The following is a 25,832-nucleotide window of genomic DNA, read 5'->3' on the forward strand; positions in this document are numbered from 1 at the left end:
CATGGAAAAATGAGACTTCCAGTTCGCGTCAAACAAAGATGCCTTCAGCTCCAGAAGGGACAACCAGCCCACCCCGAGCCGCGTGGGAGCGGAGGGGAGGGGACCCTGCCAGGTCTCGGTAGACCCACAGTGACTCTCCGTGGATGTCCGGAGCTACTGCAAACGAGAGTGCCGATTCTGGAGGAGGAGGAACTCAGAGGGCAGTTCCAGGCGGCGGGGAAATAGCGGGACTGGGCTGGAGACGCCTCCGCTGCTCCTCCCGGTCACTCATCCCGCACATCCCAGCGCCCAGAGCCCGGAGCCACCCTCCAGCCGGGGATGCGGGAGCCGTCCTGACACCGGCCACTCCACAGAGCCCTTTTTCCTTACGTTGCAGAGGGATTTGGGGGCGAAGTTTTGATGACCTAATTTTCCAGGTAGGCAGACTTTTTCACTCCGAGTACAGGGGTTCTGTGGCTACTTACTGGTGGAGCTCCAGCCGGGAATAACATAAATCCGTCTGAAATTTCAGCCTGTGCCTGCTGCTGCTTACTGGCTTTCCAGCAAGGTGCCTATTTCACATTTAGACAGTAACTGCTATAAGAAATATAATTTTTTCCTTTACTTTCAGGTATTGGCTAGTTTGGGTGTTTTCCCAAGGTTTTGGGGTTTTTTTCCAGGTGTAAGTAGTGTGGGCCACAAACTGCCAGGGCCACAGATCTAGAAAATCCCTCAGCTGAAGGGGGTGGATTAGTTCAGCAGTAACAGTGAAGTGATAGGAGCAGGGCAGAGAACTGCTCTGCTGGGTGATTTCCGCTTCAGTTTTGGGATTTCGGAAGATATATTTAGACTCACCTGTGGTCCCTGTCTCCTATTTTTGCTGAATTACATCAGCACAAGCTCGTCTGTTTTGGGAGGTGGCAGCACATTTAGGAATGCCTGGGAATTCATTGCACTTGGTGGCAGGGGTTTGCTCCCCTCAGCCTTCCTGTAGACCAGGCTTTCCCTGGCTGATATCCCTGGATAATTGTATGAAATACCTGAGAAGATCTGAAGTCTGTAGCTGAAACCTCTCCCATGGGTGCTCTGCCCAGGGATGAAAATTACAAGGCAAGTTTGTGTAGTGGCTGCGACCAGCACTGAAATTCCCTCCTTGTGCAGCATGTAAACCACAGGCACACAAACGGGAAGGAAGAAGAGATACATTTAAAAGAGTTTTGTTCCAAATGGGGCATATTTTTCTTTTCTAGTTTCATTTATCAAACATCTGAGTGGAGAAAATGCTGCATGCACAAGTGAGTGACACCACAGGCATTGCATGCTGGACATGGCCATGGAAAATGCTGGGACTGAGCAGCAGGGAGGCTTCAAACTTTATTCTGAATATTTTAGCACAGCCAGCATAACTCTCCTTTCTTGAGAGGAATGCAATTTGTGTGGCTTTAAATTTATGTGGCTTTAGATAAGTTCCTTGAAGGCAGTGTTAATTTAGACAGCAGAGCATCTTGATTTTTGGGAATTTGGGGAACAGTTTGGTCAGTTACAATGGGTGTTCTGGTGTTGGAGGAGACATACACAGTGCACCAGAGGGACCTTCTGGAATATCAATGTATAGGATAAAGCAGACCATGGGTCTGCCTGGCCAGGTGCATGAGGTGACATTTCCACTGCACTGGGATCTGCTCAAAGTATTACTTGGGATTTGCACTAAGATATGAGAGCAAAAATAACCAGATATAATTTGCACATTTGAGCCACTGCAAGTGATTTGTTTGCCGTAATATCACTTTTGGTTCAGTTGCTCATGTTGGAAGAGAAGCAAGCAGAGAACTTGGGTCCTCCTGCTAGGCCACTCTTTTGCAGGGCTCTGTCTAGATAAATCCATATATTTTCAGTTATGTGCGTAACAGCCAGGTCACCTGGGATCTCCATGTGGGACCAGCAAAGACTATACATTTCTCTGCACCTGAGGTAGGAGCACAGACCCTCATTCAGGGAGAATGGTGCAAGACAGTGCCCTCAAAAATTTTTCAGAGGATCCACTGCTTGAGATTCCCTATTGTTTTTCCCTAGTGTGCAGGGCGAAGGAGGTGATACACTCAAAAATACAAATACTGAGAGAAGGCCTCATAGGAACAAAGGTCCCGCTATGGCAGAGAGAAAAGTCAACGAAGAACAGGATGGGCAGACCCAAGTATTCAGGCATTTTGAGTCAGCTCCCAATTTGCTCTTTGCATTAGTTTTTTGAACTGTGTTCAAAAATTGCATTCAACATACAGAAAACAGTCTGAAATACTGGTGAAATCTGAGGTTTCCATCTCAGCATCTTTCAGTGGCAGGTGGGACTTTCAGTCAAATATCAAATGTTACGGGGTTTGCAAGAGCGTCACAACAGCTATTGGTGCTCTGAGGATGACAAAATGGGCAGCATTGCCCACCCCAGCCTTGGATGCCCCTGAGGTGGGTACTGGAGCTCCCAACAACCCCCCACTGTGTATCCAGGGGGGTTAATACCAGGTGGGAAGCTGGGAGAGCAGGAGACTAACAGAGCTCAAGCTGCAGAGTGGGACAGAGGAGACGGTGCAAGAGGACTCCAGGGAAGTGAGTTGAGTCTTGTGTTTTCAGGAGTCTCTTTCCTGCCTCGTTGTTCTGCCCATGGAGAGTCCAAGGCTGTGGTTCTTCACTGACCCAGTCCCAGGCCCCAGGGGCTCTGGGCAGGAGCTGTCCTGTGCCAGAGCTGGCCCTGGTTGCCTGTGCAGGCCAACTGCTCTGCTCTACAGTGCCTTCCCACCCACACACACAGAGGGAAAGAAGGAGGGAGAGAGGGAGGTGGTTAAACTCAGCATGCAGTGATGAGTCAGACGCTTAGCCAAAGCCCTCAGTGCTCCCAGCCTCTCCAAAAGCTGTCTCCATCTTCCTCAGCTAAAGGCTGGGTTTAAAATGGTGCTGTCTGAAGGCTCAAAGCTGTTGTGTCCTACAAAAGATCAGGATCTCCTGCAGCTCTGCTTTATGAAGGGCAAACAAAACAAGGAAAGCCTGCAGTAGGCTTAGAGAGGTGAAATCTTGATCTTAACTAAAACACCCGTTTAGCATGAAAGTGTTTTATCCCTGCCATACCACTTTTATTCTCTGCAGCACAATGGAAGTTTAGCCACACTGACTTATGTGGGACGTCATAGAATCATAGAATGGTTTGGGTTGGAAGGGACCTGAAATACCATCCCATCCCGTCCCATTCCCTGCCATGGGCAGGGGCACCTTCCACTAAACCAGGTTTCCCCAAGCCCCATCCAATCTGGCCTTGGACACTGTCAGGGATGGGACAGCCACAGCTTCTCTTGGCAACCTGTGCCAGGGCCTCCCCACCCTCACAGGGAACAATTTCTTCCCAATACACCACATAACCCTGCCCTCTGGCAATGGGAAGCCATTCCCCCTTGTCCCATCACTCCAGGCTCTTTTCCAAAGTCCCTCTCCAGCTCTCTTGTTGACCCTTTTGGTACCAGCCAGTGCTGTAAGGTCACCCCAGAGCCTTTCCTTTTCTAGACAGAAGAATCCAAATTCTTTCATAAGCACAGGCCCTAGTGTGGAGGAGGGCTGTCACTGTTGCAGGGTCTCAGCAGCACTGACACCTACCTTTCCAGCATAAACCAGTTTGCAGAAGCCTGTGGTGCACTGCAGCTGGCACTATAAACTGGAAGGGGACATGTCCCACCAGGCAAGAGCTAGGGCACCATGTGGAAAGAGGTCTCAAGGGAAGCCAGGGAGGGCTGAGTTGCCTGTATTCTTCAGTAATGCTGTTCCTCAGTCAGCTGTGGCAGAACTCAGCTGCATTGCTCACTTGCCCTCCCCCTGCAATTGCCATTGTCACGAAATGCATGCTCAGTGTCCCTTCAAGGCTTGGACTCTTCCAAAAGTTACCAAAAAAAACCCCAAAGCATTCAAGAAAGAAACCGTCTTTTTGGACTGGATTCAGGCCTTTTTTTCATAACAGACATCCCACATGCCCCTTACTGGTTAGTGTTGAGTTGGCTACCATGCAGAGAAGCATCTCTGGGCCACCACAGGGCCATGTTAGTTGGTTCTGGGGTCCTCTAGATGCAAAGGTGAGCATCTCCCCTTCCTCCATATTCCACGAATTGCTTGAATGTTGCCTGAGAATATCCTTTTGAATCCCATGTACCTTTCAACACTTCCATACATTCCTAAGAACTTTTCAGACCAGATCTCTAACTCTTCTGCTGCTTTAAGTTGTCATAACCCTACATGAAATAAACTCCCATATGCAGCTGGGCCTTGGAGGCATGGTGATGGGTTGAGCACTAAAGATGTGCATTTCTTCAAGAGATTTTTTTATTTGTCCTTTCACTCCGTGGGAAGTGAAAGGGAGCATTTACAGGGAGCATAGGCTGGCTTTGTGTCATGCCAGCAGAGTCAGGAGATTGTGCATCATGTTTAACATGTTACCTGTGTTTTTCCACAGGCATCTGAATATCCTGAAGGGCTGCTGAGATGTTTAGACAAGCCTTGTTTCCCACTATCCTTTGTGTGGCTCTAGTTCCTCTCCATGCCGCTCAGCTTGATGTGGATGGTGGAGATGTCAGTCCTACCTCCTGTGCAGGTATTAACCAAATAATTTGGGTCACCTTAGTGGGCAGCATTTTTAACAAAAACAATGCTCAGTTGTAGAACCTGCTTGCCAGGAACTGATACTGGGACATTCCACCTCCCCTGGCCCTTTGCACTCCTCTGGTAACAATCCATCTGTGGGGAACACTGTCCTTCACCCAAAATCACGTTTCCATGTTTGCTTTGGTGTGCAGAGAGCTAGAGATGGAAAGAGCTGGGGTCTGCCAGTGGTGTCTCTCCCAGCAGATGCAGTAACAATCACCAGTCCCCAGAAGTCAGCTCTCTATCTGATGCCAGAAAACTGTTCACTTTAAATCTGGTGATTTCCTCATTTTTCAGTTACACTGCAGAGGTGATTTACGGGTCCAGCAGGACTCTTACCAATAAAAGCAGGATTTTCAAGATTGATTTAGTACTGAACAGTGCTGGATTAATGATTGGACTTGATAATCTTAGATGTCTTTTCCAACCTTAATTATTCTGTGATTCTATAGCAGATCTTAGAAGTCCTGGTCAATGGGGAACCATCTGACCCAAACACAAGTGTCACTTCTAGAGCTAGGTGGGACTTGTGCATTTCCCGGCATCACACTTGGTCCAAGTGTCTGGGGCACAGCAAAGGGGGTGCATGAAGAGCTCTGACATGGTCTGAATAAATGTTCCCATGCAGAAAAGAGGAACTGCCCCATCAATGTCTACTTCATCATTGACACCTCGGAGAGCGTAGCTCTGCAGACTGTGCCCATCCAGAGCCTCGTGGACCAAATAAAGCGCTTCATCCCCATGTTCATTGATAAACTGGAGAGCGAGCTCTACCAGAATCAAGTCTACATCACCTGGCAGTTTGGTGGGCTCCATTACTCAGACATAGTAGAAATTTACAGCCCTTTGACAAGCAGCAAAGACATTTACCTGCCCAGGCTGTCTGCCATTAATTACCTGGGCCGGGGCACCTTCACGGACTGTGCAATCTCCAACATGACCCAGCAAATCCAGACCCAGATGGCCAATGGCGTGAACTTCGCGGTGGTCATCACCGATGGCCATGTAACGGGCAGCCCCTGTGGGGGGATGAAGATGCAGGCTGAGAGGGCACGAGACATGGGCATCAAACTGTTCGCGGTGGCCCCCAGCGAGAAGGTGTACGAGCAGGGTCTGCGGGAGATCGCAAACCTGCCACACGAGCTGTACCGCAACAACTACGCCATCACCCAGAGGGACACCCTGGAGATAGATGTCAACACCATCGACAGGATCATCCAGGCTATGGTAGGTGCAAGGAGGGGAACAGGGGGCACAAGAGGAGCAGTTCACAGATGAGGGATGCTTTCCCTTCTGTAGGCTTTTGGAGATAACCTTTTGTAGGGAAAGTGCAGCTTTTTTTCTGGTAGTTAGCCAGGATGCCTTGGTTTGTGTCTCCGTTTCCCAGCATGTCTGGGCAGGCTGCCACCCTAGTCCTGGCTCTTACTGAAGACCAGGCCATACCCCAGCCTGCTCCCCATCCAGAGGCATGTGGAAGAGTGTGCCACACTGAGACACGTGCTTACCATCAGCATGGTCCTCGAGACTCCAGCTGTGAGGCACTATTAATCAGGGGCTCTCCAGAGGGCATCTTTACAGCCAGGGGATCTTTACCACCTCCTCTCCCTTACTACCACACTCCCCTCCAAGGGTGAGCTGCTGTCTCCCCCGTGGGACTGAGCACCTTAACTGATCTTCTTCCTCCTGTTCTCTCTTTTGCAGAAACATGAAGCCTACGGCGAGGTGAGTGAGCAGCCTCTCTGTGTCTTTGCCACATGACAGGTTTAATTTGCCCCAGTTAGAGCAGACCAGCTCACACCCCAGAACAGCATGGACCTGCATGGGATGGGTCCCTGCCCACCTGCAAAGTCTAGAGACACATTCCCTTATCCAGGTGTTGTAATGGCACACTGGACTCACTCCCTGCCTCCCCCTCACCTGCAGTGGGTTCTGGTCTATGGAATAGACTAATTTCTTCACTTTGGAGACACATTACATAAATGGTGCCCCTGCTGAAGCTCCTGCCCTGCTGGTACCACAGGGGCAGGGTTTGGCTCACAGAGGTTGTGCAGGGGATGGTCCAAAGAACATGCCAGTCCCATGATGACTGCAGATGAGCAAGCCCCCACCACCTCTAACACTTGGCAGTCTTGTTCTTCCAGTCTGGGCCCAGAGCCAAGCTATAATGAACATGCTCATGGTAACTTTCCACTCTTAATTTACACGCAGCTCTTCTTTGTGTGCTTGTTGCTGCTTCAGCCCTGATCCAATAGATTTTACCCCTGAGTTGATGGGGAGAGGAATGTGGAGAGCTGTGGGTGCAGAGTTGAGCTGAGTTTGGGATGCACATTATCAGTACCTCAGTTTAATTTCTTGTATTTCAGTGCTACAAGATGAGCTGCCTGGAGATTGCAGGGCCACCTGGTCCCAAGGGATACCGAGGGCAGAAGGTAAGTGGGAAAGGCACCTAGCTGTGGGAAAGGTAATAATGCCCCTGCCTGCTGCAACCACTGCAGGATGCCCTAGACCTCACCTCACATGACCTCAGCTGCCTTCTCAGGTAGCACCCAGCTGGGAAATATCCCCCAGCATCTATCTTGGCCCTTGGAGACACAGCCAACACTGGTGTGACCATGTCTGTGCCAAGGCTGATGCACTGCCAGCCTTGCAGAGAGACACTGGAGCACCTGAGGACACCAGGACTGAGGCAGCAGTTGTCACTGAGTTCCCCACTCTCAGAGCAGAGCTCTCACATGCACAAGGGTGTCCCGCTCTCCTGCTCCAGCTTTATATGCTCTGATCTCCTAGAAACTGCCATTTTCTCAGTCAGCACCAAGCCTGGACTTACACTGGGTTTTTCCTTTCCTTAGGGTGCAAAGGGGAACATGGGTGAGCCAGGTTCCCCGGGTCTGAAGGGACGACAGGTGAGTTGTGGAAAATCCTCCCCTCAGTTTGCTACATCTCTGATGATCTCAAACTAACTCTCTGCGCCTTCCTCCCCGAAGGGCGACCCAGGTATTGAAGGTCCAATCGGATACCCTGGTCCCAAGGTAAGAATCACATAGCTGATGGCTGAGCTCTTTGCATTCCCTGATTTTTAGTAAAGCAAGGGAAACTTTGCTTCTCCCTCACACCTGCCCATTTCCCACCCCAGACCTCTGTGCTCAGCTCTGCTGACTGCCCAGGCACTAACACAGGGTTTTGGTGTTTTTTCCTTTGTCCAGGGTGTCCCAGGGCTGAAAGGAGAGAAGGTGAGAAAGACGAGATGGAATGGCTGTCTGGCATTTGGTGGGGACCATGCTCCTTTCTGATGCACAGAGGAGAGATTAGCTGTGAAGGGGGAAGGATAGCAACTCTATTAACGTGTAATTGTGGGCCTGGGGAGGAATTTCCAAGGGCATCAAAAAGCCTGTCTCCTCCTTCAGGCTTTGATCACAGTCTGGTGGAGTGGGAATGGGTTTAGGATGTAAATGGAGGGCGAGAGGCAGGTGGTAGAGATGGGGACTGAAGGGGGAGTCAGGGTGGTGGGGGATGCAGGCAGTATCTGACTTCCTGTCGTCTTCTTCTCCCAGGGAGAAATTGGATCTGACGGACGGAGGGTAAGAAAGAACATTTTCTAACTTGCACTTATTTCCAGCTCCCAAACCCTTGGACTGTGTGTTAACAGATCCCTCTTCTTCTTTTTTTTTTTTTTTTTTTCCATGATCCAAGGGTGCCCCTGGCTTGGCAGGAAGGAATGGCACAGATGGACAGAAGGTAACTGGGAGCACTGGGAGCACCCTGTAATGTTGCTGCCACTGTTCCATTTCTTTACCCTCTCTCATCCCCACAGGCTGTTTAGTTTCTTCTCTCCTACATGCTGGCATTCTGTTCCAGCTGAGGTTCCTGTGAACTTATCTGTACATTATTCTGCATGTCCTGTAGAAATGCATGAAGTAATTCAGGTCACAGGAATGAATGTCAGAATAGGCTGAGTTGGAAGGGACCCACAAAGATCATGTCCAATTGAACAGGACACCCCAACAATCCCACCCTGTGCCTGAGAGGGTTGTCCAAACTCTCCTTGAGCTGTGGCAGGACTGGGGATGTGATCACTTCCCTGGGGAGCCTGTCCAGTGCCCCTTCACCCTCTGGGGGAAGAACCTTTTCCTAATATCCAGCTAAATCCCCCCCTACATCTCGATGCCATTAAGTGTTGTCCCTTGGTCAGCAAGCTCTCTGCAGGACATGGATGTGGGACCCAGTCTGTGCTCCTGCTGAGAAGGTGATAAGGCCAGATAATTTGGGTATAGATACCTTATCCCGATTGTTAGTGAGCCCTACAGGACACGGACACAGAAAACTTCAAAGAAATTTGGTTTTCAGGGCAGTTTGTCACTTCATCTCTAAACCACAGCTTGTATTTAGTATTAAAGCCCTAAAGACAAATTCAAAGGTCTCACAGCAAAGTCTCTGGCTTTGTCCACTGGCCAGCGCACCCTGGCTTTGCACAGTTTCCTATACCCAGCCCCCAGTGCATCTGTGGGTAATAACAGTTCTTCCCACTCCTCAAGCACTGCTGAAGCTCTAAAACATCCTTCACTCTTCCCCACTCTAAAACATTAAAGCCCTTCAGCTACCCCCAGTCTCTGTCCCAGCGCTGTCTCAGCACTGCACTGTCTCAGTGACAGAGCTGTTTTGGGACACAGGGCAAGGCAGTGCTTTCTCTCCGGGTGTCTGTCAGGCAGAGTGGTTGCTACACACCTAAGCTGCTCTGACGGGAGAGGTATGAGAGAGGAGCAGCACAATCCTGAACATGAGTGACCGCCAAATCCAGCCTCAAGGGACATTCTCATCTCTCAGGGTACACTCATGGGATGAGCCTGCCTGATTTCCTTTAGTCTGCTTTCTTCTTCTCCACTTTTCTCTGTGTTCAAGGAATACACTTGCTATTTATTCTATAACTGTTGACAGATAAGGTCAGTGGATGATGCTAATATTATTAACATTATTAATGTCAGCAAGAAAAGCTGTGTTTTCCCTTCAGCCACCTATAACTTCTCAGTCTTTTCCTTTTGAATGTAATCTCTCCAGGGCAGGCTGGGGAGAATTGGACCACCAGGATGCAAGGGTGACCCTGGTGACAAGGTAGGAATGCTTTACTCTTTCACCAGCACATCAGTTATGTAGCTGCTGAGTGGTACATAGGTAGAAGGGTGGCCAACAAGAGGTTACTGGCCCATTTTCCTACTGGCTGTATAATCTGATACCAGACCTGGGATCCCTGAATGGGGACCATGGTTTGATTTTTCTGTGCCTCTTTTCCGTGGACAAGCAAGCTGGGAGCCCCCAGTGTCCCTTCCCTCCACATCGGGAGGAGGAATTGCCCTTTTCATGAACATTAGCAACAAGCAAAAATGACTTTAGCCTCTAGAGCAACTTTCTAAGCACTGGCTTAGAAATGTTATTTGATTAGAAAGTTTTATTTGGTTTATTCTGCATGGAAGTGTTCCCAATGTGAAGTGCGTGGTTCTTTGTCATTTCCCTCCCCAGGGCCCTGATGGCTACCCAGGAGATGCAGGAGACCAAGGAGAAAGAGGAGATGCAGGCATAAAGGTACAAGTGCTCTGCACAGACAGCAGGGTGTGGGCAGAGGCAGCCAGTGGGGACAGCTAAACACCATTCCCCGTATTTTTATATATATATCCTAAATCCTTTACTGCTTATGGAGTTCATAGGCTTTGGGGTCTGGATTTCATCACCAGGCACAGGCACTGAGGGAAGGGCCTTGCTGGCCTTGCTCCTTGGGCTACTTGTGGTACAGTGTGCTGGTGAGGCAGGCAATGACCACTGGCTCTCTGGCTCTTTCAGGGGGATCCTGGCCGGCCTGGTCGCAGTGGACCCCTGGGGCCCCCAGGAGAAAAAGGAAGCCCGGTAGGTTCATGCTGCATTCAAATGTCTCCAGGGTTTTACTGTGGTCTGTTCATAAAATCACAGAATGATTTGGGCTGCAAGGGACATTAAAGCTCATCCAGTCCCACCCCCTGCCATGGGCAGGGACACCTTCCACTAGCCCAGGTTGCTCCAAGACCTGTCCAGCCTGGCGTTGGACACTTCCATGGATGGGGCAGCCACAGCCCCTCTGGCTTTGGGCAGGACTGGATAGATGCTGTAAGGAACAGTTGACAAGCCTGACTCTGCTCCAAGGCTGGACCCCCTGCTCACGTCATGTGGGTATGCTGGGTGTGTGGATGCAGAACCGGGTGCTCATACACATTTCTGCTTGAGGAGGACTGCTTGACACGGGATAAAAATGGGAGGTGTGTGCACACCTTGACCTCTCTTCCAACAAACTGTATTTCTTTTTCTTCTGCAAGGGACTTCCAGGCAACCCTGGAGCTCAAGGGCCTGCTGGAATCAAGGGAAGGAAAGGTGAAGTGGGACCTCCTGGACCCAAAGGAGAGGCTGTAAGTAGCTGAATAGATCCCTGGACATTGGGCACACTGCAGGAACCTGAGGCAGTTTAATGGATGAGTGCTGAGAAACTCCCCTGTCCTACTTTGTGCATCCCAAAAGATGTGCAGATGCTGATCTCCTTGTCTCTCCCATCCTCACAGAGCAGAACTCCCATAATCCCAATCCTCCCATAATCCTAAATTTGATGTCAACCATTCACCTCAACAGAGAAGCATCCTGTGTTCCCACATAACCACACAGCCCTGGCCTCTGTGGATGCTCAGGGACACTTTGGTTGTACTTTGGCAAGTTCCCCAAACCTCTGGCTCCTTGAAGGATCTCAAAGAGTCAGGATCTGGTGGTCATTATGGCAGAGCTCTGTGAAAAGGGCAATGTCACATATCAGTGGTGTCACACAGACCCAAGTTAATATGATGGGGCACAGCAAATTTTGGGGAGTGGGTTGGAGAGGATGATCCCTGGCACAGCTCCACCAGCACCAAGGGGCCAGAACCCAGCCAGCCTGTCCCCTTGTGCAAGATTCAGTGGGGAAAGCAACACTGGATGAGCTGGAAATAAATAATTGTCTTTAACCCTGAGGGAATGAACCAGGTATGTTTGTGGTCACTGTGGTGAAACACACCTGGGTGTTGCTTTCCAAAAGGAAGCATGGACATCCCTGCTCCCCTGCTGCTGGGAGCCCACTTGCTTAGCAGGCAGGTGTAAATCTCAGAGGGAGGAGGAGGGCAGCCAGGGGTCACTGCCCAGGTGACATCCATCCTTTCACCCCATTTCACCCCATTCATGTGACTTCTGTGTCTGCCAAGGGGCGACGTGGAGATCCAGGGACAAAAGGCAGCAAAGGCACTCCCGGAGGCATAGGAGAAAGGGTGAGTGAAGCAACTGCCCAATTATTGCAAATAAGCCCCAAATGTATAGGACTGGGGAGTGTGTGATGTGCTACGGCCCAGCCATGCAGTGTCCATTCAGCATCCGTGCAGCACCAGAGCTGGGAATGCAGATCCCACTGTGCTGTGCTCCCACTGTGCTACTGGCACCAGGTACAGCCTCCTCCTCCAGGGTTTGGTCCAGAGAGGGGATGAGGGGCAGCAAACCTCAAGGTTGAGAGACACATTCAGAGGTCATACTGCCCTGACATTGTTTCAAACCAAGAAACACCGGGTTTGAGAAGGGCATCATGAAGCACTGGCATGCACACAGATAGCATTGGAGACATCCCTGACCAGGAATATCTTTCCCTTGCACAGGGAGATCCTGGTCCAGAGGGTAATCGTGGTCTGCCTGGTGAGGTTGGAAACAAAGGAGCCAGGGTAAGCATGGAGCAAGACTTGGTGACAGCCAGGAGGAAGGGGGAGCAGTGGTGCCATCCAGGGCAGCTTGCCTGGCTTTCCTCCTCATGCACTGTGTGTTCTTCTGTCTTTCTTTGCTGTTCAGGGAGAACAAGGACTACCAGGACCTCGAGGCCCTTCAGGTGCTGTGGGAGAGCCAGGCAGGATAGTAAGTTGCACTTGGGCATGTGTGTGACCATGCCCTCCTTCTGTGGTGAGAATTTGCCCTGCTGACACAAGCTGCCTGCACTGTCCCTCCCAAGGAGAACCTGCACGACCTTCTCTCAGGGAGGCTCCAAAATCGAGTGTTCCCATGACAATGTGGAAGGGATCTCTGGAACGGGTGGGTCACTGGGGAGAAAGAGGATGGGACTCCACAAGCACCTATTTGTCCCAGGTCTGTGCTTAGTCCATCATGCCACTGTGGCAGTAGTGCTGTGACATCCAGGTGGCTCTATAGGACATGGGACCCCATGACAGAGACATGACTGTCTCTGCTGAGACAGTCACTGCCACAGTAAACTCACCAGCAAGAGAGATGGTCCTGCAGCATCATCTTGAGAGCTGGTTTCTCCAGTACGGTCCCTTGTGTGCTGGGGGGGCAGCAGGGAACATCCTCACTCACTTCCTGCCTTCTCCTAAATCTGTCCTGCAGGGATCACGTGGGGACCCTGGTGACTTGGGCCCAAGAGGTGATGCTGGACCACCAGGACCAAAGGTAAAGCTCATGAATAAACCTCTACATTTGGAAAGGCTCATTTACTTATTTATTATTAAAAAAAAAAGAGAAGTAGGCAGTTTTCACAGCAGAAACTTGTGTGCCTCATAAACAGAATCAGACCTGAGCCTCCCTATGGGGCAGAGATGTAGGTCTTTCTCTGACCAAGGAGCTCTGATTACTCCTCACTCAGAGCAAACTCAGGGGCATCCCTGGCATGTGACATCCCCAAGACCCTCCAAATCCTTGTTCTGCAAAGCTATTCCAAAGCTATTCCCAGCTGCAGAAGCCTTGGCTCCTGATGGTATCTCACACCCAGAGAAGATGAAAATGGCTGTAACTGTCACAGACAGAAGCAGGTCAGAAGGGCCAGGTTTGGTACCTCACAAGTCTTTTTTTTTTTACCAAAGGGTGACAGAGGCAGGCCTGGCTTTAGCTACCCTGGACCCAGAGGACCTCAGGTACATATTCTTCATCCAGCATGTGAGGATATCTGTTTGAGTGGACGTTGCTGTTGGATCTGAACCGACTGAGAAAACAGGGAAGGAGGAAGAGAAATGCTCAGGGTCACAGATGTGTGGAGCCTGTAAAGGAGAAAGGGGGTTCAATACCCGGACTGAACCTGGTCACAGTGCATCAGGTGCTGGGGACCCCAGTTCCAATCATGGTGATGGCGTCTCAAGCGTCAGCCTGAAGCTACAACTGCTCTTCAGCTTTTTGCCCCTCACTGCAATCTTTGGGTGTACTGGTGTATTGGAATTAAATACCAATATAGCTGGATGGAATGTGCCTTGGCTCGTCTGGCCCTTGCTGCTTGACCAAGGGCGGCAGCTGTGGTGGTTTCACCTCAGAGACACCTTTGGCTAGCTGGATGTTGCAGCTGACACTTGGGACAAGTCCAGGCAAGCAGGAACTCAGGTTTACCTCTGGTGGAGAGGCTTTAGGCGAGGTGAAGGAAAAGGAGTTGGGTTCTGCTGGAGGCTTTCGATCCAGAGCTTTATTCCTAGCACACAGACCTCTGAATACAGCAACAGCTCCAACAGAACAGAAGAACCGCGTGGTTGCAGTGTCTTTTAACCCCAGGGAGAGGGGGAGGGAAGGGGTAGGGGTCCCACCAACCAGGTAAGGGGGGGGAAGTCTCAGGGTACAAATGACACTTGGATGACCCAATGTCCCCAGGGCTGAGAGGCATCTTTTGAACTTCGCCAATCATATGACACCCTTTCTGGAATGCCAAGATTGACGGACAGCACTCAGCAGGGTGCAAGGGAGGGGAAAAGGGAGACGTTATTGGCATACCTGGGGCAAGAACAGGGATGACTGAGACAGGCTATTTCATCTCACCGCAACACTGGTGCACGGTGTGGGGCCAGTCCTGGACAGCTGCTAACCTCTTCCTCCTCTCCTTTTGCAGGGTGACAAGGGTGAGAAGGGGCAGCCAGGACCCAAGGTGAGTGTGCTTGTCTCCATCATCTGTTTTTTTTTTTACTGACTGGAATGCCACAGAGTTGTCTCCCAGCACCCTGGGTTAATGGCTAAGGAGCCAGACCTGCCAGCAGCTGCCCTGGATGTTCTCTGCAGCTGGAGCCTGATTATATCTCCCAAGTCCATCTCCTTTTGAAATCATATGAAAAATGTGTTGCAGAGCTTCTATTTTTGGGAGGTTTTTTGGTGTTTTGTTTTGTTGGGGTTTTTTTGGTTAATGCCTGTATAAACACTGTTTGCTGTGCTCTGAGCTGCTATTTTAGAGGATGCTCTCCCAGGCCAGGCAGGCATGTGTTTGTGATGCAGCAAAACCTCTGCCTGAGCACATCCAGATGTGCTCCATGCCGGATCTGGTTCTTCTTCCATCGAGCAGGGAGGACGAGGTGAGCTTGGACCAAAAGGAGTACAAGGGACCAAAGGAGAGAAGGGGGAGCCGGTAAGCAGATTCCCTGTGCTGCCCCAGGGTCAGTGTCTCCCTCCCACATTGCTGCCCTGTATGCTGGGGGTGACACTGCCGCTGTCTTCCTGGTCCCTGTCCCCAAGCTCAGGTGTAGAAGGCTGATGGCTGTGCTCAGCAGAGCTGGGGCTCACCAGGGGGTCAGAAGGGGCCCTGAACACCAGGGGCTGCATTACTAACATTGCCCAGGAAATATTTGACTCTTTACTTCTTCCCCAGGGTGATCCTGGCCCAGGAGGAGAGCCTGGACAGCGTGGTCCACCTGGTGAAGCAGGCCCTGAGGTACAGTCCCATGGCATTGTGTCTGAGCAGATGCTGTTGGAGGGGACACAGTTGCCAGATGTGTCCACTGGCTCACAGTGGGCCTTCTCCCTTCTCCTTCCCCTTCTGCAAAAAGCGACATTTTTGATGGCTCTGACATCTAGTTCCCAGAAAAAGAACTCTTGGGAAAACTGTGCCTGAAATCCCTGTGCTCTTCTTACAGGGAACCCCTGGCCCACCAGGAGATCCTGGTCTGACTGTAAGTAACCCCTGCTACTCTTCCTCCTGGGGCAATAATGGCTTTTCCATGCACAGCCCAAGAACAAAATAGGACATCAGGTCCTTCTGCTGCCTGGCAGAGGTGGCCTGTGGCTTCCCATGGAAGCCTGGGAAAGAGGGCAGAGGGCTGGCTGGATGGGAAGGGAAAGGAGAGCCTTTGCTTTAGATGGAAGCATTCACCCTGCACCCCTTTCTTGGCAGGACTGTGATGTGATGACCTACGTGCGAGAGACGTGCGGATGCTGTGGTGAGCTGACATCACCTCTCCCCAGGGAAGGGGAACAACCACATGAGGGATTGGAACAGGGGGTCACCAGAAGGTTTCCAGCATCACTGACCCCTGTGTTTCCCTTCCTCTGCCCCTCTCCCCAGACTGTGAGAAGCGCTGTGGTGCCCTGGACATCATGTTTGTTATAGACAGCTCCGAGAGTATCGGCTACACCAATTTCACCCTGGAGAAGAATTTTGTCATCAACGTGGTCAGCAGGCTGGGCTCTATTGCCAAGGACCCCAAGTCACAGACAGGTCTGGACTCTGTGGGGACACAGTGGGGCATGGGGAAAAGAAAAGGGTCTTGGATCCTTTCAACCTCAATGGTTATTTTCCATGTCTTTTCAGACCAATTGGGCAGCTCTTTGGCTCTCCACTTTTTCCCAAGGATGCAAAGCCAAGTAATGTGACACTTTTTTGGCAGGTGCCCGTGTTGGAGTGGTGCAGTACAGTCACGAGGGCACTTTTGAAGCCATCAAGCTTGATGATGAGCGCATTGATTCTCTGTCAAGCTTCAAGGAAGCAGTGAAGCGCCTGGAGTGGATCGCTGGAGGCACCTGGACACCATCTGCCCTTCAGTTTGCCTACAACAAGCTCATCAAGGAAAGCAGGAGAAAGAAAGCCCAAGTGTTCGCTGTGGTGATCACAGACGGGCGCTATGACCCCCGGGATGATGACAAGAACCTCGGGGCTCTTTGTGGCAGAGATGTGGTGGTCAACACCATTGGCATAGGCGACATGTTTGACCAGCCGGAGCAGAGTGAGACCCTGGTCTCTATTGCCTGCAACGAACCCCAGCGAGTCCAGAAGATGAGGCTCTTCTCAGACCTAGTGGCAGAGGAGTTCATTGACAAGATGGAGGATGTGCTCTGCCCAGGTCTGTCCTTGTCTTTGCATGGAGCTGGAGTTTTGAGCTCCAGGGTTTGGGGAAGGGGGCAGAGATGTGTGCCAGTAAGTTGGCCAGCAGCTGGGTCATCCATAGTGGGATCTGACCTTAGCCCTGAACTAAGAGTCCTTCCTCAGATACAGACCAACCTTTTGGGGCAGTCCTTTGGTGTTCCTGTAAGAGACATTGTCCTGCCACTCCTACTGTGCAAACTGTGAAAGGGGATGGCAACACATGGCTCATTTTTCCTTGTTTCTTTTGCTTCCAGATCCACAGGTTGTCTGCCCTGAGCTGCCCTGTCAGACAGGTAAACATTACAAGTAGCTTCATGCCATTTGTACAGACTCTGGGGGGAGACTGCATGACTCTCAGGAGTAGGAGAGGGGGGGCAACCCTGTTCAATCCCTTTGGAAGGCAGGAGTTTGGGAAATAGTGTTACTTTACGTGAGGAGAGGCCCCAGGGTTTTCATCCCCTGGTCTTTTCCTGTCTCCGAGTTCTCTGCACAGGTAGGTATGAGTGCACTGTGTGAGTGCACCAGCATGGCTCATCCCTGATATTTCTCCCCATCCAAATTCCTGATTCCTGAGAGCCTGACTTGAGTTTAGTTTTGACCTCCAAACTCAAGTCAAAATCTCCTTGCTAAACACCCACTCACATAACCTTTTTAGCAGAATGCTCCTTGGGAGTGACAGGCAGAGCAGATATTAGGGATCAGTTGGAAAACGGCAATGTAATGGACCTAAAGCTTTGGCTTCTCTAATGCTGGCTGTATTTAATTAACAATTAACTCAGGGTGTTGTATTAAAGGAAAAGACAGTAAGGATCCTCTGGTGCTCTGTGTGCTTGAAGGTAGCTTTACTGGCTCACATTTTGCTTGTTAAGGGGCAGATGTGCATCCCAAATTCCTAGAGATCCTGTCCGTCTGAATCTCGGTGTCTGTTTAAATACTATAGATGAACTCTGTGCTGATGCACAAAGTTTATAGAGGACCACGGTTTTGCCTGTTCTGCAATTTTTGTCTCTTCTCTTGCCATGAATGTTTTTGTGGCAGTCCCCAGCTTCAACTGAGCCTTATACAGAATATCAAATTTCATTTTTAAGTAAGTCCCTTTGTTTCCATGCAAAGGAAAGGAAAACTGCTCCCAGGATGCACATAATTCCAGAGAAAATCTATAATTATTCCTGTCTAAAATCTCTTGCTGGTATTTTGAGTATTTGTACCTGGTCATGACGGGGACATAGTGTGCAACTGTGATGCTGAGCTTCTCTGCTGTGTCCTTGGAAGAGCTTTGCCTGCAAATCTGTGCACAAGGAGGTGAAATCCCCAGGCCACACTGGTGATTGCTCAGGTGTCTTCAAAGGTTTTGGTCTTTGCAGCCTTCCCATTTCCGAGGAACACAAGCAGTGGCACACTTGTTTCTCCCAGGCTTAGGCCATCAAAGCCGTGCAAAGCAGGGAAAAGTTGTCAGTCCTTTCCTTGTAGAGCAGTTGGGTGTTCCTGTTCCTGATGCAAGGTGAGAACATCAGACAGAGGCAGTGGAATGGCTTGGTTGCTGGTGCCTGGCAGCCCTGGGGACCAGAACAGAAATGGCTTGAGGAGGCATCTGAGGGGGTTCCTTCTTCAGTGAATCCCTTAAGCCATGCCATACACAAACTGGGCTAAGTGTGGGCAAGACCTGCGCCCCAGAGAACTTGGCAGGTAGAGTGATGAGGCTGGGTAAGGTTGGCCTCCTGTCAAAGTGCCCTTTCAGCATGGGCAAAAGTTGTTCTAGATCTGGTAAATGAAATTTTAAGTAATAAGTTCAGAAGTGTTTGGGCAAGGAGCCTCCCACCCACCACGCTGGCCGGTCCATGCTGCGCTGCTGTCATCATTTAGAAGGATGTGCAGTGGTCACACTCCCGTAGTGGCAAGGGAACATGTTGGATGGGATTGGACATAAGGCACATGTCAAGGCCTGGGGCTTCTCTGGTTTTCTCAGAACATCCCATGAGCTTATGCCAATTCCCATGCAGTTCCTCTGGGTGGAGATGGTGCCCTTCGGAGGGAATGTGAGTGGGCCAGTGCACATCCATCCCCAGTGCGTATGTTTCGGACTGGCCAGACAGACGGGTCAGGGAGGCAGCTCAACCAGCCCAGTTCTTGGCCCCATGGCTCAGTGTGGTGGTTCTGACACTTGGAGGGACAAATCAACTGCCCCAGCTTCAGCCTGTGTAATGCCAGCAGAGCACAGGCAGGGACAGGTACCACATAGAGCCTGTCTTCCCCCCATGCTGCCTCAGGGCTTTACCTGATATCTTCCCATTTTCAGCACAGCCCCTTGTGTCTCATCAGTTACTGCTGTGCTAACAGGATGCTGGAGGGTCGAATGCTGAGCAAATCTGAACTAATCACTTGCTTCATAGAGACCGCATGACATCCTGAGAGGCTCTTGCTAACCAATGCAAAAGGCTTTGCTTTGAGCTTTGGGGTTTTATTCAAAGTTAAATTCAGCACAGGCAGGTGCAGACAGAGGCTCTCAGGGTTCTGACAAGCCCAGACACCACACGGCTTTGACTGCAGTCACTGCCCTGAGGCTGAGGGCCAGGCAAAGAGGTCACATAATGCTGTCCCTTAGATGTCTGCCTTACAGCGTCACTTGGGCAGTTTGCACATAGCACAGTCCTGAGCTACATGATAGGTGAATCCCATCTGCAGAAGGAAGTGGCCTTTTTCCTCAGCACTGTTTCTTCTCCATCGTGCCTGTGCTGGATCAGTAGGAACTGGGGAGGTCAGGTTCTGTGTAATTTGCTGGAGTCAGTCAGTTGATGTGTGAAAGATTTCAGGGCAAATCTCATGGTTCCTTAGACACAAATGGCAAAAAGATTTAAAATCTGGCTTTGGTCTTTACTTTCCTGTCCTTGTTAGCTCTGATCTTCTCTGATGCAGTGCAAGTAGGAAAGCCGGGTAGCTTTCAGAGACGCAGCCATTGCTAGCAAGCCCTGAAAATATTCTTTTGACGCTCACTTGCAGATGACAGGAACCCTGGGAGTGTAAACCCACTTATTTTCCACCCCATGGAAGAGGGAGTCAACATAGATTTCCCCAGCACTATACACTCGATCGCCCAGTTCCTAAACTCCACGCGGGAATCCCGGGACCCCAGCATGTACACCCAGCTGGTGGCCACTTTGGCCTTTACTGCCGAAAAAGCCAAGTTTGCCACTGGAAATGAGCGGCAAGAGTGGATGGACTTGTTCATTGACACCTTCAAAATGGTGCACAGTGAGATTGTGGGGGACCCAGAGACTGTGCTAGGGCTGTGCTGAGACCTCTCTTGGGGGTCACGCGGAGGTGGAGGCTGAGTGGAGGTGGAACTCATCGCTCCTGTGTGGCAGAGGGGACAGCACAGGGGAAGATGCTTTTAGTTCAGGAGAGACAGAGGCAGTGGAATGGCTTGGTTGCACTTAGATGGGGACAGGACACAAGGAGCAGTTCCCTCCAGCTTGGCCACCATGGTGGCTTTCCTTAGCAGTGTCAAGGAATGCTCGTGCTCTGCCTGCTGCTTTTTTGCCAAGAGCTTAATGATGCATTTTCCCCATGCCTTCCTGCATATGTCCTTTTGGACCCCTTTCAAAGCATCTTCTGCATCCTCTCTCTCAGTTACCACAGGCTCTCTCTGGGTCCTGCAAGGCTGACTAAGCAAGGTGCATCCCTGCTTACCACAATGTCTCTGTGGACCCCCTTGTGGGCAGCTGGGGGTGTGGAGGGAAGGAGCAAGCAGGATGGGAGAGGGAGCAAGCCTCCCTTTCTATAGGGAGCACTGTCACCTGGGCAGTGCTTCTCTCAGAAGCTTTGTGGTCTCCCCTGGCCTTTTTCTCTGCTTGTACATTTGTGTTTCCTCTGTCACAATCCACAACATGTACCTGTCCATATACAAAAGGCAGATATTCTGTCACGTGGGGCTGGGTGGTCCAAAAAAAAACTCCTTGACTGATGTGAGTTGTTAAAAAGCAAGCATGATGTAGTAGAGCCTACTCAATCCACACCCAGTGCTGCTTTGGCTGAGAGACTGCAGAGCCCCCACCTGCACTGCAGGTATGCGTGTTTAGACAAGGTCTGGTATCTCCATCCGCTCAGCTGCCCCTGGTTGCACAGAGTCAGGTAGGCCAGTGCCCTTCCCACCTCCAGTTTTGCCGCTCTCAAGCTCTATTTAGAGGTAGTGGAATTTTGTGTGCAGACACAGGAGTAGAAGCGCTTACTCTGACTGACATGGTATTATTGCAATAAAGTTTACTGAGCAAATGTCATATTTAATGGGCAGAAGGGAGATGTGCCATCTTCAGGAATGTGGCTGTAATATTTCCAGGTGCAAAAAGTGGAGCCAATTGCCAAGCTCAGCCATTGGAATTGCCTGCTCTGCACTTACTGCAGTGCTCCCATAAGGTTTCAGCACTTTTTCCTCCCAGGGACAAGTTGCTGAGAGAACTCTACTGCTATCAGTGCAGAATAGAGGGAAAAGAGTTCTGAGGGCTTTCCATGACATGCTGTGTGTTTTAGGTGAAAGCAAAAAGATCAGCCTCTGCCTGACTCTGATCATAATTCACATAGTCTAGATAGTCTGTGCAAAGCCAAACTCCCTATTCTCTCTTGATTTTTTACTGCAAAATTAGTGTGAATTAGCCTGCTGGGATGCAGGCCTGAACTCAGAGTAGTTAAGCTGTTCCAGCCATGATGCCAGAGGAAAAGGTCCCAAACCCCACTGATTGGAAAAGGTCTCAGGGCTGGAATATTTTGCTGAACAAAGAGAGAATTGGGGAATATTTCAGCTAAGGAGATGTTGATTTTATTTAATTTCATCACACAGTAGCCATTTATTCCTAGCAAAACACTAGAAACAAAGTTTTTTACCTCTCAAAAACCTTCAGCTCTTTAGAGGTGGGGAGAGGGAGAAAATGTCTCTTTGCATGAGGGGTATTTTTGCTTGTTCTTGTTAGAGGCAAATGGGTGAAGGAGTGGTTTTTTGATCATAATCCTAGCTAATCCCTCTGATAAAACCAGATGGATTTCATCACAATAGCAGTTCCTTCAGTGAAGCTCTTGGGCAAAGTAAGGACATGATAAAGATAAGGAGCTGTGTAAAGGATGGTCCACGCCTCCCCAAAGACAGGAGGAGCTAGGAAAGGGGGAAACCCCAAAAAGGTCTAGGATGTCAGTCCCCACTTCACTTTCATCTCCACTGTCAACACTGGGAAAGAATAGAGGAAATACAAGTTCCTCAGGTTTTAGAAGAAGCAGGAAGGTGATGTGAATGGGTAGGATTGCTCTGCACACACTAATGGCAGAAAAATCAATGAAAAAGAAAAATCAATTTCGGATTATTTGTGTTGCCTTCATTAGACATCCTCAGCTGTGAGCCACAGACATTCATAATCCACATGAAAAGGACCAATGCACCAGTTAAAAGCACGACAACATTGGTTGGCCTAACTCATGTTGATGCCTTTTGAGAGCTTCTCTTCCAGTTAGGATGAGAATCTTGCTGTAGAAAAGGGTGCTTAGGTCCTCAGCCTCTCAGAAATGGGAACAAGCTGCAACCAGAGCCTGACACTGAACAGGACAAACACAAGGCTTTGCTGCCTCACATTCCCTTGGGATAACTCATATGTAAAGGCACTTTATCAAACACTGGAAAGCAGCCTTCTCCAGCTGTGAAGGCTGAGCAGCGAGCCTGGAGAATGTTCCTATCAGATGTGCACTACGCTCTCACTGAAGCTCCATGGATGCTTCCCTCTGCTTAGCCAGGAGTTCTTTAGGCTTTCTTGTCATCTTAAAAAACATGTGGGCAGCTTTGGGGAAGGCTGTTAACACTGCCCCAACACGATGCACAGCCCCTGCTCCCACCTGCTTTCACAGACCCTCACATAGGTGTTGCGCTGTGTGGTTGCAAGGGGGATTCCTTCCTGCCTTTCCCCCTCCACAGCTGCTCAGAGCAGGTGAGGACCAGGAGTGCAGGTGCTGCCAAGGTGAGGTTTCCTTGTGGCAGCAGTGCCTGCGTACCAGGAACTGCAGCATCAACGTGCTTTTACACAAGACTTCTCACAGAAGTTTGGGCAGAGGTGAGTACGCGCCTTTATTGCTTCAAAGGAGAGGAGGTAACAAGTGAGAGGACAAAAGGAAATGGCCTCAGGTTGTACCAGGGGAGATTTTGATTGGATATTAGGGGAAATTTCTTCACTGAAAGGGTGGTCAGGCACTGAAACGGGCTGCCCAGGGAAACAGTGGAGTCATCATCCATGAAAGTGTTGAAAAAACATGATGTGGTGCTTAGGGATATGGTTTAGAGGTTAACACAATAGTGCTGAGTTAATGGTCAGACTTGAGGATCTCAGAGGGCTTTTCTAACCATTCAGATTCTGTGATTCCCTGACCCAGGCATAAGCACTGTTCAGCACTAGGGAATCTCTGTCAGGCTGGATTCACTCATAGTGTGGAAATTCAATCTAACATTACACTCCTATCCCCAAGGTTACCCCTTGTTGCCAGAAATGGATGCTCAAGGTGTGGCTGATCCAGAAGCTCCTATTCTTTGCCAGGGATGCAACACAACATGGCAGCATCTTTGGGACTTCACCCTTTCAAGATTCAGTCTCAGACCCACTCCCACTGCTTGAGAGTGCTATGGGCATTGCCCTGCTGCCAGCTCAGGAGGAACTCAGAGGAACACTGAATGCAATGCACATAACTACAGAAAAGGGAGGAAATAATGGTCCCTACCAGCTGACTCAAAAGATAGCTACTTTCTTCTACTTTTTGTTTTTTCCTGAGTTTATTCACTGCATATACTCATATTTTCTATATGGTTAGAGTAGGCTTGGAGCAAACACTGGAAGGTGTCCCTGCTCATAGCAGGGGGTTGGAACAAGATGAACCTTAAGGTTCCCTGCAACCCAAACCATTCTGAGATTCTCTGATTCTATGATTTTATGATAAGAGTAACTCTGATAGTAAACTGCTCTCCTGAAGTGACTGAGAGGTTTACAGGTGCTGCTTGCCATTAATCTCTGGATATTCCTCTCACAAATAAGAGCTGGAAATTGATGTAGGGCAGTGGGCATAATTCTGGGACTTAAATGCACAGACATGTCTAACTTCACGAGGGTCAGTCCCAGAATTAACATTCATTAAATGCCCAGTAGCTGAGGGCATCAAAAGCAAAGCTCCTACATTTCAAGTTGTAAAGACAGGCTTTGGTAGTGGGGTTGGGCTGGTCCTTCTTTGGACAAGGATGTATAGAGGCAGCTCCAACCCAAATTATCCTATAGTCTTCTCATTCTCCCAGCTCCTGTCTTCTTCTTCCCCCTGCAGAGCTTGCTGTAGCCCAGTGCACCCAGCGCCCTGTTGATGTCGTCTTCTTGCTGGATGGCTCAGAAAGGATCGGGGAGCAGAACTTCCAGAGTGCCCACCGCTTCGTGGAGGATGTGGCCCGGCAGCTGACGCTGGCCCGGAGCAACAGTGACCACATGAACGCCCGGATCGCACTGCTGCAATACGGCAGTGAGCGGGACCAGAACGTGGTCTTCCCGCTGACCCACAACCTCACCGAGATCTCCGACGCGCTGGCACAGATCAAGTACCTGGACTCGTCCTCCAACATTGGGTCAGCCATCATCCACGCCATCAACAACATCGTGCTCAGCCCAGGCAATGGGCAGCGACTTGCCCGGCGCAATGCCGAGCTCTCCTTCGTCTTCATCACCGACGGCATCACGGGAAGCAAGAACCTGGAGGAGGCCATCAACTCGATGAAGAAGCAAGATGTCATGCCCACGGTGGTGGCTCTGGGGAGCGATGTGGACATGGATGTCCTGCTGAAGCTTGGCCTTGGAGACCGGGCAGCCATCTTCCGGGAGAAAGACTATGACAGCCTCTCCCAGCCCAGCTTCTTCGACAGGTTCATTCGGTGGATTTGTTAAAAGAAGGGCACATACACAATCCTTCTCTCACTGATATACACACCCCTGATATTACCTGTTGTATTTTCTTCCCCCTGTATGGTTGCTAGCCCTGAAGACTTGCCCTCTGGGTCCTCCTTTCTAACCAAAATCCAGAGCTCTTTATTGATTTTCATGATTTTCATGATGAAGAGTCATCATGATGAATCTTACATTTATGGTGCTAATTAAAACCCAGATCAAAGCAGGATACAGAGCCAAATGAAGTACTTCTGTAAAGCTTTGTACACACCAAGCCTTGCACACACCAAGCCATGACTTGTGTATGTACTGTAATCCTAGGAGGGCTTATCAGAGATGCAAGAAACCTTTCCAGTGTAGCAGGACCAATGAATAACTCAAACTCTCAATATCTCTCAGTGCCTCTTCCCCATCCTTTCTGGGAACAGCAGAATGGTGTGAGAGGTACTGCTGCCTTCCACAGATGCTTCTTTTGGGGGGGTTTATCTATGTTAAATTTCAAAAATCATCTCTGAGATCTTTATTTTCCTGTGGGCCACACCTGCCTTGATTCCTTCTGTTATTCTGCCCTTCATCAGAACCTGCTCATCTATTACTGCACTCAGAATTTCAGCTGAGAGGGGCAGCATGACTCCCAGCATCAACAAAATACTGGACAGCCACCAGAGCTGCCTCCCAGTCATCCCAGTATGCTCAAAGCATCCATGGTACCTTCCTCCCACCAGTATCTGCTGAGCAACACCCAGATATGAATTCAAATTGTGCTGTCTGCAAAAATAAACGAACCTTTTCCAACCTATCCTGAAAAAGCCTCTTTCTTCTGTAGTTGTAGGGTGTGGAGACCCTGGGGAGCATCCCCTGGGTTGAGGAAACACCAGAAGCTTCCCCCAAAAAGCTGATAAAACCCCATTGGCTCCTTCCCCCATTCCTATGTCTGTTCCTGCATCGCTGAGCCACTCCCTCCCTATTCCCTGATTGGCCCTTCTCTTTGTACTGCCCAAGACCAGGGTGACCCCCGGCCCCTGGGGAGAGAGAAACCTGGACCCTCCATGTGTGTGTGCCTGGGACCCGAACATGTTACCACGCAGCTGAATTAAACATCTGTGGAT

At 50.1% G+C, this 25,832-nt stretch overlaps 1 protein-coding gene across 3 annotated transcripts; it reads left to right on the top strand.

Moving 5' to 3' along the window:
- Window positions 1-249: 249 nt before the first annotated feature.
- COL6A2 (collagen type VI alpha 2 chain) lies at window positions 250-25,522 on the top strand. Of its 3 annotated transcripts, none has more exons than XM_036387076.1 (28): window positions 250-416; window positions 4,463-4,600; window positions 5,279-5,877; window positions 6,352-6,372; window positions 7,014-7,079; window positions 7,500-7,553; window positions 7,635-7,679; window positions 7,854-7,880; window positions 8,202-8,228; window positions 8,341-8,385; window positions 9,703-9,756; window positions 10,162-10,224; window positions 10,480-10,542; window positions 10,986-11,075; window positions 11,892-11,954; window positions 12,333-12,395; window positions 12,520-12,582; window positions 13,069-13,131; window positions 13,542-13,592; window positions 14,546-14,581; window positions 14,990-15,052; window positions 15,293-15,355; window positions 15,558-15,593; window positions 15,815-15,860; window positions 15,986-16,138; window positions 16,308-16,760; window positions 17,038-17,076; window positions 24,116-25,522. In XM_036387076.1, exons 2-28 carry the CDS (start codon window positions 4,492-4,494, stop codon window positions 24,721-24,723), a joined length of 3,063 nt encoding a protein of 1,020 aa, XP_036242969.1. In that variant the 5' UTR covers window positions 250-416; window positions 4,463-4,491; the 3' UTR covers window positions 24,724-25,522. The 3 variants fall into 3 exon arrangements, with proteins under 3 accessions (XP_036242969.1, XP_054371457.1, XP_054371456.1); XM_054515482.1 differs by lacking the exon at window positions 24,116-25,522 and adding an exon at window positions 19,781-20,374; XM_054515481.1 differs by lacking the exon at window positions 11,892-11,954.
- Window positions 25,523-25,832: the final 310 nt, after the last annotated feature.

The sequence above is a fragment of the Molothrus ater genome, chromosome 7, assembly GCF_012460135.2.
Source record: "Molothrus ater isolate BHLD 08-10-18 breed brown headed cowbird chromosome 7, BPBGC_Mater_1.1, whole genome shotgun sequence".
Taxonomy (NCBI): domain Eukaryota; kingdom Metazoa; phylum Chordata; class Aves; order Passeriformes; family Icteridae; genus Molothrus; species Molothrus ater.